Source organism: Capra hircus, chromosome 3 (genome assembly GCF_001704415.2).
Source record: "Capra hircus breed San Clemente chromosome 3, ASM170441v1, whole genome shotgun sequence".
NCBI lineage: Eukaryota > Metazoa > Chordata > Mammalia > Artiodactyla > Bovidae > Capra > Capra hircus.
In genome coordinates, this window is record NC_030810.1 from 96,992,603 (window position 1) to 97,006,264 (window position 13,662).

At 44.0% G+C, this 13,662-nt stretch overlaps 1 protein-coding gene across 1 annotated transcript in view; it reads right to left on the reverse strand.

Moving 5' to 3' along the window:
• HMGCS2 (3-hydroxy-3-methylglutaryl-CoA synthase 2) overlaps positions 1,171 to 13,662 on the reverse strand; it is a 30,822-nt gene continuing 18,330 nt past the window's right edge. Inside the window, 2 exon segments of the mRNA NM_001285740.1 lie at positions 1,171 to 1,610; positions 13,041 to 13,152. Coding sequence (NP_001272669.1) covers positions 13,046 to 13,152 — 107 coding nt within the window. The 3' untranslated portion in view covers positions 1,171 to 1,610; positions 13,041 to 13,045.

Genomic DNA, 13,662 nt, shown 5'->3' on the forward strand with positions numbered 1-13,662 from the left:
CTGGGGTGCCGACTAGATGGAGGGCCCCCAAACAGCTTGTTGAGGAGCAGGCAAAGGTTGGGGCAGGGGTGGGGGGTTGGTAGCCAACGGGGGTTTGTGGGTGGCAACTGCAGCTTGTGTAATAGGGCAGGAGTTCAGGGAGCATCTGGAGAGGGACTGGGAAGGGAGTCAGCTGATGAAGGCATAGTGCTCACGTTGGGGTTTATCTTGGATTTTCTGGTGTCTACTATGAAACGAACAACAGGCAGAGAAGTCCAAGGGACAGAGGGGCGTCAGACAAGCAACTCTTTCCCCTGTGCTCAGTGTCCCGTGAACCCTACAGCTTCCCTCCCATCCCCAGCCTTCCCCACCCCCACCTCCCACCCCCAGAAACCGTCTTCTCTCCTCCACAGTGCCCCTTTCTCGCTGCGGTGGTGGAGGAGACTCTTTATAAGGAAATAACTGGATGCTTCCCATTCCCCTTCTCAGCTCCATCCCCTCAGTCCTAAGCCATTGCTATTTTACAAAAAGATTCTAGATGAAGCAGTGTCCCAACTCAAGGGAGACAAAAGATCCTCTAATGGAAAAATTTCCTACTAGGTACTGAAACTTTTTTTTCTTTTTTCTTTTTTGGCTGGAGGAGCCAAAAATGTAACCTATTAACCTCTGACCTGTGTTTATTTGTGCAGAAAACACTATCAAGGCATGAGACCAAGGGACTTTGATCCTCAGCTCCTGAAGTCAACTCTGGCCCTTGTCTTCTTGTCTGCTGGCTCTGTAAAGTGTCTTTATTTATTTGGCTGTGCTGGGTCTCGGTAGGGGCAGAGGGATTTTCGGTCTCTGTGGCAGCATGGCCTGGGAACTCTCAGTTGCAGCAGGTGGGATCTAGTTCCCTGACCAGGGATTGAACCCGGGCCCCCTATATTGACAGCATGGAGTGTTTTGGCCACTGGAGTACCAGGAAGTCCCCGGGAAGGTATCTTTAGATTAGGTAAGGAAGCTGGGAGTGGAGGTTGTGTTTCAGCCTGCACCTCTCAGCGAATGGAATTGAAAGGGCGAGAGGCAGGGTGAGAGGTGAGGGCTCAGCAAGCTTGCTGCCGTGGGGGTGTGTGTGGAAAGTGGGGCTTCAGAGTCCTGACAGCTGCTGCTCTGCTTGTGCCCTAATTTCCAAGAAACACAGGAGGCATTCTCTGCTTCTTTGCTTTTTAATGGTTATTTTAGCTTAGTACCAAACATGGAATTTAGAAATTCACAGAAAACCCTAAGAAACAAAGACATAACAGCATGGAAATGTGATAATGACAATAATGACAAAGCTGCAACAAATGAGAGGCGAGTCATCTGGATCTGGAAGGAGACAAGGGACCCGCCACACTTTCCGTCTGTGATTCAAGGCTGAGTCTCTCCTCTGTCCCGCCACCTCTTCAGAGAGGGCTCTGCAAGCCCATGACAGTGATTGCAGCAGGGAAAGGCAGAAGGACCCATTCGGGAGGGCCCCTCACTCTATGGGGCCAGTGTTTACAAGGCTGCTGCGTCCAGTGCAATTATTTGCCAGCTAAGAGTGGGGGCTTTATACAGTTGAAAGAGGGCAGCCGTTCTGTAGCACTTTTCCCAGGAAACTGTCCACAAATCTGTAAAGTTTAAAGAAACAAAGGAAGGACATCAATCACGAGTCTCACCCTGGGCAATCCCATTCCCACGTCTGCTCCTTGCCCAAGGCAGGCTCTCCTAAACTGCATCCCCAGGTTTGGGTGTTCACCGCCCCTTGAGGAATGGAGTATTTCCTGCCGCATCAATAAGCAAAGATGTCACAGTCATCAGCGATTCCAGCCTTCCAGGGCACTCAAGAAGGAGAAGAATACCTGGCAGACATCAGGGGAAGCCGCTGCCTACAGGGAGCCCTGAGGAACTCAGGATTTGAAAACACAGGATACGGGCCCCAGATAACTGAGATGCATCTGAAAGCAGTGATTTCAGTAAGCCCTGACTCTTGCATCTTCCCATACACAGAAACAATAGAATGGGAAAGACTAGAGATCTCTTCAAAATAATTAGAGATACCAAGGGAACATTTCATGCAAAGATGGGCAGAATAAAGGACAGAAATGGTATGGACCTAACAGAAGCAGAAGATATTAAAAAAAGGCGGCAAGAATACACAGAAGAACTATACAAAAAAGATCTTAATGACCCAGATAACCACAATGGTGTGATCACTCACCTAGAGCCAGACATCCTGGAGTCCGAAGTCAAATGGGCCTTAGGAAGCATCACTACAAACAAAGCTAGTGGAGGTGATGGAATTCCAGTTGGGCTATTTCAAATCCTAAAAGATGATGCTGTGAAAGTGCAGCACTCAATATGCCAGCAAATTTGGAAAACTCAGCAGTGGCCACAGGACTGGAAAAGGTCAGTTTCATCCTGATCCCAAAGAAAGGCAATGCCAAAGAATGTTCAAACTACCACACAATTGCCCTCATCTCACACACTAGCAAAGTAATGCTCAAAATTCTCCAAGCAAGGCTTCAACAGTATGTGAACCAAGAACTTCTAGATGTTGAAGCTGAATTTAGAAAAGGCAGAGGAACCAGAGATCAAATTGCCAACATCCATTGGATCATAGAAAAGCATGAGAATTCCAGGAAAACATCTACATCTGCTTCATTGACTACACTAAAGCCTTTTACTGTGTGGATCACAACAAACTGTGGGAAATTCTTAAAGAGATGGGAATACCAGACCACTTTACCTGACTCCTGAGAAACCTGTATCCAGGTCAAGAAGCCACAGTTAGAACTGAACATGGAACAACAGACTGGTTCCAAATAGGGAAAGGAGTATGTCCAGGCTGTATATTGTCACCCTGCTTATTTAACTTATATGTTGGGTACATCATGCAAAATACCAGGCTGGATGAAGCACAAGCTGGAATCAAGATTGCCAGGAGAAATATCTGAAGGGTTAATAGGGTAAGCAGAGATGTGCCTGCAAACGGGCCTCTCTGCTAGGGCTGGACGTCCTTGCAAACGAGGCATTCTGCCAAAGAGTCTGGACACAGCCTTGAGTTTAATGGTCCCTTGCAAACGAGGGAGCATTCCCTTCTTGTGATAAAGAAGAAATAGAGGGCTTTGTACAGACTCTGCAGTAGACTAGGACTTACTCTCCTTTGCTGTACAATAACATGTATGCACCTGCGCTGTGCTGAAAAGGCTTATTCATGCAGTCTGGAATTCTGTCTAGGGGGCTTTTATAATAAACGGCAATTAGTTTTTTGCCCAGTTCTGTTCCTCCGGCCAGAGTGTGCGTGTTGTCTGTCTCTTGTGTGTGTCTTGTTCTGTATCATTTCACTTGTAATCTCCAACATCTGGCACCCAACGTGGAGCTCGAGTGAAACCGAAAGGGTGAGTAACCCCGGGGGGATTTTAAATCCATAGCAGGGGAACTTTTGGGAAAATCATGGGGAGTTCCTCATCTTAGCAGGGGAACTTTAAGTAAGCCAGAAAGAAAAACACCAATACAGTATAGTAACACATATATATGGAATTTAGAAAGATGGCAATGACGACCCTGTATGCAAGATAGGAAAAAAGACACAGATGTGTATAACGGACTTTTGGACTCAGAGGGAGAGGGAGAGGGTGGGATGATTTGGGAGAATGGCATTCTAACATGTATACTATCATGTAAGAATTGAATCTCCAGTCTATGTCTGACACAGGATACAGCATGCTTGGGGCTGGTGCATGGGGATGACCCAGAGAGATGTTGTGGGGAGGGAGGTGGGAGGGGGGTTCATGTTTGGGAACGCATGTAAGAATTAAAGATTTTAAAATTAAAAAAATAAAAAACTAAAAAAAAAAAAAAGGAAAATCATGGGGAATTCCTCATCATTATTACGGGCACAATACATGGAGTTAGTCCAAGGACTTCTCCACTCCATAGGCGTTAAAGCCTCGACTCATGGATTGAGTGAGCTCTTTCGCTTGGTGAAGCAATATTATCATTGGTTTCAATATCAAACTAAGTTACAGTTGAACTTGAAGGAATGGAAAATAATTCAAAAGGAATTGAGAAAGCAACATCAGAAGGGTAATGTGATCCCTCTGAAGTTATGGACTTTGTGTAGTGCTATAACACAAGCTTTGACCTTGCTCTCTACTGATAATGAAACTAAATCAAATGCTTCAAGGAGGGGAGAAATAATTTATGAGGATGTGCCAGACGTTGGTGGGGCTTCTGCATCGCCTGAAGGCAAGGATACAAATGAGCCTCCTCCTGTAAATGGTGAAACATCTGATAGTTCAGAATCAGATTCGGAGGCTTCTTCAGTTTCGTCAGAGGAAGGCAAAGAGATTAAAGAAATGACCCATCTATTCTAGGAATGGTGGAAATCCCGTAAGGAGGAGAAAAAATCTACACCTTCTGCTCCTCCGTGTGCTTCTCTTTTCCCCACTGCGGTTCATCAGCCCGATGTGGGCAGGGAACATTTTCGGTTCTCCTTTCCTTTGTCTATGCTTCATGATGATGACTGGCTTGCTCCCCCTGGTGGGTTTATCGATCCTCCACAATTGTTTCCCATCCAGAGACAGCAGGATGGCAATGTGATAAATGTTCGATACACTCCTTTGGAATATAAATTTTTTTAAGATCTTAAAGCTGCAGTAGCGCAGTGCGGTCCTCAATCTCCCTTTGTTTTGGCTATGCTGGAATCATTGGGAAAAGGCAAATTAATCATTCTGTTAGATTGGGAATCTATTGCCCAAGCTGTCTTGGAGGGTTCTCAATGGTTGCAACTTCGTAGCTGGTGGGAAGAAGAAGCTAGAAAGCAGGCTCGTATTAATGAGGGTGAGAATCCCCCTGGTCCTCTCGAGGACAAGCTAATGGGAGAGGGCCCTTATCGGGCTTTAAGAGAACAGGCTCAGTACTCTGATCAGGACTTACAACAAGTCCACCAGGTCTTTTTACGAGCATGGCTCCATGTGGTGCCTACTGGCCACGCCCAGCCCTCCTTTGTTAAAACAATGCAAGGCCCCAATGAGCCATATACTGATTTTCTAGCAAGACTGAGGGTAGCTGTGAAACGGGCTATAGGGAGGGATGAGATTTCAGAGATATTATTACAAACTTTAGCATTTGAAAATGCAAATCCTGAATGCAAGCGTATACTGGGACCTTTAAAGGGACAGGGTGCATCCATAGCTGAATATATCAGAGCCTGCTCAGGAGGAGGAGGAGCTGAGCATCAGGCTAATGTCTTTGCTACAGCCTTGGCCAAAGTTATGAGACCACCAAAGGGAGGTAACTGCTTTCATTGTGGAAAACCTGGTCATATGAAAAGAGAGTGTCAGAAATTAAAAGCTGATCAAGGTGCAATTCCTAGAGACAGATCTCTTGCTGGGAAGAATAAGACTCCTCCTGGACTTTGGCGTTGGTGCGGGAAGGGGTTTCATTGGACTAATGAGTGCAGATCTAAAACAGACAAAATGGGCAACCCGATACCGGGAAACTATCCTGCGGGCCTGAGTCTTTGGGGCCCAGGAACAATATTGGGGACTTTTCCTCCTTGCCCTCTTCCCCATCCCATCTGCCCCAACCTTATTCCCTCCCAACAACCGTTAGGAGTCGATGCCCCGTTAAAAGGACCTCTGATGATGATTTCCGTCTTACGGTCTGCTACTTCAGGGAGCGCTGCTGCTGATTTGCCACTAGCTGATAATGTTCTTTTGTCACCAGGGGGAGGCATTTATAAATTAAAAACAAATGTATTTGGACCACTGCCTAAGGGCACTTTTGGCTTGATATTAGGCTGTAGCAGTGCGGCTTTGAGAGGTTTAACCATAATTCCTGGGGTAATAGACTCTGACTATGTTGGGGAAATTTTAATTATGGTCTCTACTTCTACCACGCTTTCATTGTTAGCTGGGGAACATATTGCTCAAATACTTCTCCTACCTTATCACCCCTTTTTGGCTCTTCCTAATGAACGAACAGGAGGATTTGGAAGTACTGGGCAACATATATTTTGGGAAATGCTTATCAAAGATTCCCGCTCTGTTCTCTCCTTGATTATACAGGGAAACAACTTTGAAGGACTAGTAGACACAGGGGTGGATGTTTCAGTCATTTCTTCTCAACAATGGCCCTAAGATTGGGAAAAAGAAAAAAGCCCTTTAATGCTGACAGGATTGGGCTCCATTGCAGATGTCTGGAAGAGTACCCATCCCTTACAATGTCAATTCCATAATGGAAGATCAGTGTTTGTTACCTTTTATATTGTAAATATACCTATTAATATATGGGGAAGAGACCTTCTCTCTCCTTTGGGGGCTTCTGTAACCATTCCATTGGAAAACTAGTAGCCACTGCTCAAATTGCTCTAGCTCTCCCATTAAAATGGTTAACTAATACTCCAAAATGGGTTGAGCAGTGGCCATTACCACAAATGAAGCTCGAGGCATTAGAACAATTAGTACAAGAACAACTCCAACTTGGTCATATAGAGCCCTCTACCTCCCCCTGGAATTCTCCTGTTTTTGTTGTAAAAAAGAAAACTGGAAAATGGAGAATGTTAACTGATTTATGAGAAGTTAATAAATGTATTGAACCTATGGGAGCCTTGCAATTGGGGCTCCCCTCTCCAACTTTTATTCCTTAGAATTGGTCCTTAATGGTGTTAGATCTTAAAGACTGCTTTTTTTTTTTAACCATTCCCCTACAATTGCAAGATAGAGATAAATTTGCTTTTACAGTTCTTGTTCTTAATCATGCTCAGCCTGTTAAGCGTTATCAATGGACAGTCTTACCACAAGGAATGATAAATAGTCCTACCTTATGCCAAGAATTTGTAGCTCGCTCTTTACAATCCCTCCGTCAAGTATGCCCCAATTATATTCTATATCATTATATGGATGATCTCCTATTGGCAGCTCCTAGTATTGCTGAACATGATGAATTCTTTTTAAAAGTACAGGAGGCTTTAAGACTATACAATTTGCAAATAGCCCTGGAAAAAATTCAAAAGGACTTTCCTATTTCATATTTAGGGACAATATTGGAACAACATAGAATTAGGCCCCAAAAGCTGCAAATTAGAAGAGACCATCTCAAAACCTCAAATGATTTTCAAAAGTTATTGGGAGTTATTAATTGGCTACACCCGGTACTTGGGATTCCTACTTTTCAATTATGACATTTGTTTTCTACTTTAGAAGGAGATACAGCTCTGGATAGCCCCCGGACCTTAACCCCATTGGCTTTACAGGAACTTCAATTTGTTGAGCAACGACTAAATGATGGCTTTTTGGCTTACTTACATGCATCTCAATCTATTTCTTTTATAATATTTCATACCCCTTATTCCCCATGTGGTGTAATTACTCAAGAAAAAGGATTAATAGAATGGGTTTTCTTACCTAACAGTTTTTCCAAAAGATCGACTATATATATGGATAAATTAGCCTTCCTTATACAGAAGGGTCACCATCGTATTTTACAATTATCAGGATGTGAACCACACCAGATTGTTACTCAGTTAACAACTGCTCAAATATCTTGATGTTTACAATTTAATGAAAACTGGCAAATTTCTCTTGCCTCATATCCTGGTTCATTTTCTAATCATTAACCATCATCTAAATTGATTGATTTTCTCTGGACTAACACTATGATATCTCATTCCCCAATTTCAGATGTTCCAGTTAAGGGACCCACTCTTTTTACAGATGCAAATAAAAATACTGCTGGATATTGGACCCCGGAAAATTCCAAGGTTCTCCCCCACTCATTTTCTTCTGTACAGCCCGCTGAATTGTGGGCTATCTATTTAGTTTTGCAAGATTTTCCCCAACTTCCTATTAACATTGTTTCAGATTCTCAATATGCTGTTCTCTCTTGCCTCAGCTTTCCCATGTCTCCCTTCCATTGACCCTTAAAACAGCTATTGATAAATTGTTTTACCAAGTACAACAATTGCTCTTGCAGCGTTCAGAGTTAATTTTCTTTACTCACATCCATGCACATTCTGCCCTTCCTGGACCCTTATCATTCGGAAATGCTACAATTGATGCCTTACTTTATCCTATAGAAGCAGCAAAGTAAGAACATCTCTTACACCATTCCAACTCCAAAGGGTTACAAAAACCTCATGCTATTACTCGAAAACAAGCTCAAAATATTGTTCGTTCTTGTTCCATATGTGCACCCTTTGCTTTGCCATTTACCCCACCAGGTGTCAACGTGAGAGGACAACAAGCAAATCAGATATGGCAAATGGATGTAATTTACATTTCTTCCTTCAGACAACAAAAATGTGTGCATCATACTGTAGACACTTGCACACATTTTCAACGGGCCACTGCATTACATTCTGAAAAGGCTGACGCTGTTATTACTCATTTGTTATCTTGTTTTGCAGTTAGGGGATTACCAACTGAATTGAAAACTGATAATGCACCTGCTTACCAATCCGCAAAATTAGCTCACTTTTAATCTCAATACCATATAACTCATACTTTTGGTATTCCTTATAATAGTCAAGGGCAAGCTGTCACTGAAAGAGCTAATTGTACCTTGCATGATTATCTTGAAAAAATAAAAAAGGGGGAACAAGAGAGATTTATGAAACCTAAAGACATTCTGAATAAAACCTTACTTACCCTAAATTTTTTGAATGTTTGGAGCAAGGGAAATATATCAGCAGCAGAGCTGCATTTTCAAGGGAAAGAAGAGGATAAGAAGATCTTGAATATGCCTACTTGGTATAAAGATAAAGAGAAAGGTTGGATCCTAGCATCCTTAATATATTTGGGATGAGGGTATGCTTTCATTTCTGTTGATAATTACAAGTTTTGGACCCCAGCAAGATTGATCAAAATCAACAATGGCTGACCCCCTCGTTCAAAAATTTGAAGAGCTTACTCTACAGAGAAGCCTTACTTCCCGTACAAGGGACGCAACACCTCCTGCATGGGGTCAAATGAAGAGGTTGACCCAGGAAGCAGAGAAGACGTTAATGAAGGCGGGGCAACCTCTGAATCCTACCAATCTTTTGCTTGCCATGATGGCGGTGGTGACATGTCAGTCTTATGGCGATGGCGGAAAGGGAAACAACTAAAGCACGAAGCAGAGAAGATCCAAACCATGCTAAAATTTATAAAAGCAAATAGAAAAGGGGGGAAATGAAGGGTTAATAGGGTAGCAAAGATGTGCCTGCAAACGGGCCTCTCTGCTAGGGCTGGACGTCCTTGCAAACAAGGCATTATGCCAAAGAGTCTGGACACAGCCTTGAGTTTAATGGTCCCTTGCAAACGAGGGAGCATTCCCTTCTTGTGATAAAGAAGGAATAGAGGGCTTTGTACAGACTCTGCAGTAGACTAGGATTTTACTCCCCTTTGCTATACGATAACATGTATGCACCTGCGCTGTGCTAAAAAGGCTTATTCATGCAGTCTGGAATTCTGCCTAGGGGGATTTTATAATAAACGGCAATTAGTTTTTTGCCCAGTTCTGTTCCTCCGGCCACAGTGTGCATGTTGTCTGTCTCTTGTGTGTGTCTTGTTCTGTGTCATTTCACTCATAATCTCCAACAATATCAGTAACCTCAGATATGCAGATGACACCACCCTTATGGCAGAAAGCGAAGAGGAACTAATGAGCCTCTTGATGGAAGTGAAAGAGGAGAGTGAAAAAGTTGGCTTAAAACTCGACATTCAAAAAACAAAGATTATGGCATCTGGTCCCATCACTTCATGGGAAATAGATGGGGAAACAATGGAAACAACAAGAGACTTTATTTTTAGGGGCTCCAAAATCACTGTAGATGGTGACTGCAGCCATGAAATTAAAAGACACTTGCTCCTTGGAAGAAAAGCTATGACCAACCTAGATAGCATATTAAAAAGTAGAGACATTACTTTGCTAACAAAGGTCAGCATCGTCAAAACTATGGTTTTCCCAGTAGTCATGTATGGATGTGAGAGTTGGACCATAAAGAAGGCTGAGCACCAAAGGATTGATGCTTTTGAACTATGGTGTTGGAAAAGACTCTTGAGAGTCCCTCGGACTGCAAGGAGATCAAACCAGTCAATCCTAAAGGAAATCAGTCCTGAATATTCATTGGAAGGACTGATGCTGAAGCTCCAATACTTTGGCCACCCGATGCAAAGAGCTGACTCATTAGAAAAGACCCTGATTCTGGGAAAGACTGAAAGCAGGAGGAGAAGGGGACAACAGAGGATGAGATGGTTGGATGGCATCACTGACACAATGGACATGAATTTGAGCAAGCTCCGGGAGATGGTAAAGGACAGGGATGCCTGGCGTGCTGCAGTCCATGGGGTCGCAAAAGAGTAGGACACTATTGAGCCGCTGAACAGCAACAACAACAATGCACATAAAAGTGCTAAATTCCTTAACTTGGGGTATTTGGTTTCTTTTAACAATAGTCTCTTGATGTTCCAGCTATTGCCCTTTGTTTTAAAACACATCTACATAATCTGGCTACTTCTCTCACCTCGTCAGAGCAGTTCCCTCAGGTTTACTTGAGATGCTGTCTCCTTGACTTGAAGTCCCCCAAATTCCCACTGAATAAAACGTTAACTCTCAACTTTTAGGTTGTAGCTATTTTTTAAGTCAACACCCTCTAGCAACAAACCTAGATACCTGAGTGCCCTGAGCCCAATGCCCCGGGAGCCAAGGTTGCGAGATGGGCCGGGTCCCCGCGACATGTCCTGTCTGTGAAGGGAGAGCAGACTGGGCAGTGCAGAGCCAGAGCTCCACAGAGCATCATGCTGACATAAAATCTTTGTTTCAGCTAACATCTCATGGTGTAGGCTCATTGCTCCTGTGAGACAAGGATGAGCCCCAGCTACAATGCTGCCTAACCTTGTGGGCTGGGCTTCCCTGATAGCTCAGTTGGTAAAGAATCCGCCTGCAATGCAGGAGACCCCGGTTCGATCCCTGGGTTGGGAAGATCCACTGGAGAAGGGATAAGCTACCCACTCCAGTATTCTTGGGCTTCCCTTGTGGCTCAGCTGGTAAAGAATCTTCCTGCAATGCAGGAGACCTGGGTTGGGAAGATCCCCTGGAAAAGGGAAAGGCTACCCACTCCAGTATTCTGGCTTGGACAATTCCATGGACTGTACAGTCCATGAGGTCGCAAAAAGTCAGACACGATTGAGCGACTTTCACAAGCTTGTGGACCAGGAGACAGAGGGAACCTGATATGGAAACTCCCTTGAAAACTCCCAGTTCTCTCTCTCTTCCTCCCCTCTCTGTTTTTGTTGGCTGAACTAGCTTGATAGTTAATGACTCGCTCTTTGCCACTGACTTGCCCTCAAGAATCATATTACAAACATACAACAGAGAAGCAAACAGTTGACTCCCAGCTAGGGCCAAAGTCTGAAGAGTCTGCTTATGGAGCCTGCTGCCTGGCCTGTCGGCCCCCTTGCCCACCCTGCCTCACCTGTAACATCTCAGGCCGCACTTCAACTGCCCCGTAGGGGCCGGAATGCTGGCAGTGGTTGGTAGTAAACAGAGGACACGCCTTACCTGTAGTTTCCCTTTTTTATTTGGGTATCTCATTTACTTGGGACTTCCTTCTCTTTCCCTGCTCCCTACCCTGACCTTGGCAAGCCTTTTTAGTCTTCCCCCTTCATATCCTTAAGTAGGGGGAAAAATTTAAAAAACAGAAAAACACTTGGCACAAAAGAAATTGCTTCTTGCTCTTCCATTCTGCTTATCTTACCAGTTTGGAAGATAAACTGAAGGCAGATTCCTGGGTAGGTGAACTATAGGATTCTAATTCCCACTCTTTGATTTTCTTTTAAAACGTCCCGTAAAGAATTCTCTTAATTCTCTTCCTGACTCAATCCTCCTCCATCAAACTCTTCTCTCCTCACACTGCTCCCCACTTTCTCCCCAAATCGCACGAAGGAGGGATTGCTCACAGCCCCTTAGCCTAAGGCTCTCTCCAGCTGGCTCTCCCAGAATCCCCAGCACCTGTTACCTTAAGAACCTGTCTCCAACAGTGTGTGCCTTCTCTGATGCTATTCACCTTTGTTACTGACTTGCGCCTTTGGAGTACTGAGTTCCACAGTTTCAGGTTCACATCCCGCTTCCCTTTACAGATGCTAATTTTGTTTCTATCAAACTTCTAATTCTATCAACCTCCTTATCAGGAGGAGATCAGATGATAAACAAGTTGACTCTTTTTTCAGATTCAAGATTTAAGGACATGCCCCTCCCCCAGCATTTGCCTTTTGTAGGCAAAGAGCCCCAAGAATTGTACTTGGTCATCATGGTGCAAACTCCCCACCTCTGGTCATTTTGAAAGCTACTAAGTGGAATTTTGCCTGTCATATGGGTAAACAAAGGATGTCAGTGTCCGAGACTGCAGCCCTCTAATGCGAGCCCTGAGGAAACTTGTGAAATCTTGTGATATCTAGCCCTAGATAGCTGAGGTGTATATCAAAGGAATGATTTCAGTGAGCCCATACTCTTGCATCTTCCCATATGCTGAAAAGCCAGAAAAGTCGGAAAAGTGCTAAGTTCCTTAACTTGGGATATCTGGTTTCCTTCAATTAGCAATAATCTTTTGAAGTTCAGACTACCTACCTTTCGTTACTATATAACCTGGCGCCCCCCTCTCATTTCCTCGGAGCGGCTCTCTATTACTTGAGATGCTGACTCCCCGACTTGAGGTCTTACAAACTCCCACCAAATAAAACATAACTCTCAACATTTAGATTGTAAATATTTTAAAAAAACTCTCTGGCCTTTTACACTGTCAGAATTCCATCTGTTATATAACACAGGGGGCTCAGCTAGGTGCTCTGTGATGACCTAGATGGGTAGAATTGGGGTAGTGGGTGGGAGGGAGGTCTCAGAGGGAGGGGATATATGTATACATAGAGCTGATTCACTTTGTTGTATAGCAGAAATGAGCACAACATTGTAAAGCAATTACACTCCCGATAAAAATATAAAAGAAGTGAAAAAGAAAAATTGCATCTGTTGCCCAGAAGAAAAACTTTAAGCCACTAACACTCGAAAATTTCACTCACCACCTTTAGACGGGACGCCGGGCGTACTTTCGGCGATATAGCTCATCCACTTGCTCCAGGTACCAAGTGCCTGGGAAAAGGCTGTTCTTATCACCAGGTGGTGAGAAATTCACTATGGAACAAGAAGGGAGGCAGTATTCACAAAGGGCTCTATGGGGCTGAGGAAGAGAAAATGGTAACAGGGACATCCAGAGCTTCATGTGGAGCTCTCCTGGTTGTGCTGCAAGGGGTGGTGAGGTCGTCTTGTCTACACCCAGCAGAACTCTGGGCTAGCAGAAGGACCAGAAGCAGCTGCCTTGTGGCTAGTACCTAAGACTTGTTGACTAGAAATTTTATTATAAGATATGCTGCTTTCCTACAGTAAACAGGCCCTTCCTCCATTGAAATCTTCATCATGTCCTTCTACCGAAGGTACCGAGCTTGAGGGGTACCTCAGAGCATCCTGTATTCTAATAGACACTTCCTTCCTAGCCCTAAGTTTTCCAATTCTGATTCTCTGTAGTATTTCAAAGGTTTGTCCATTAACATTCATCTCAGAGGCCTTATTTTTAATTGTTTTCTTTTTTGGTCTAACATGTCCCTGGGTCCAGATAAAAACTGACTAATTACTAAGTTTAGGGGT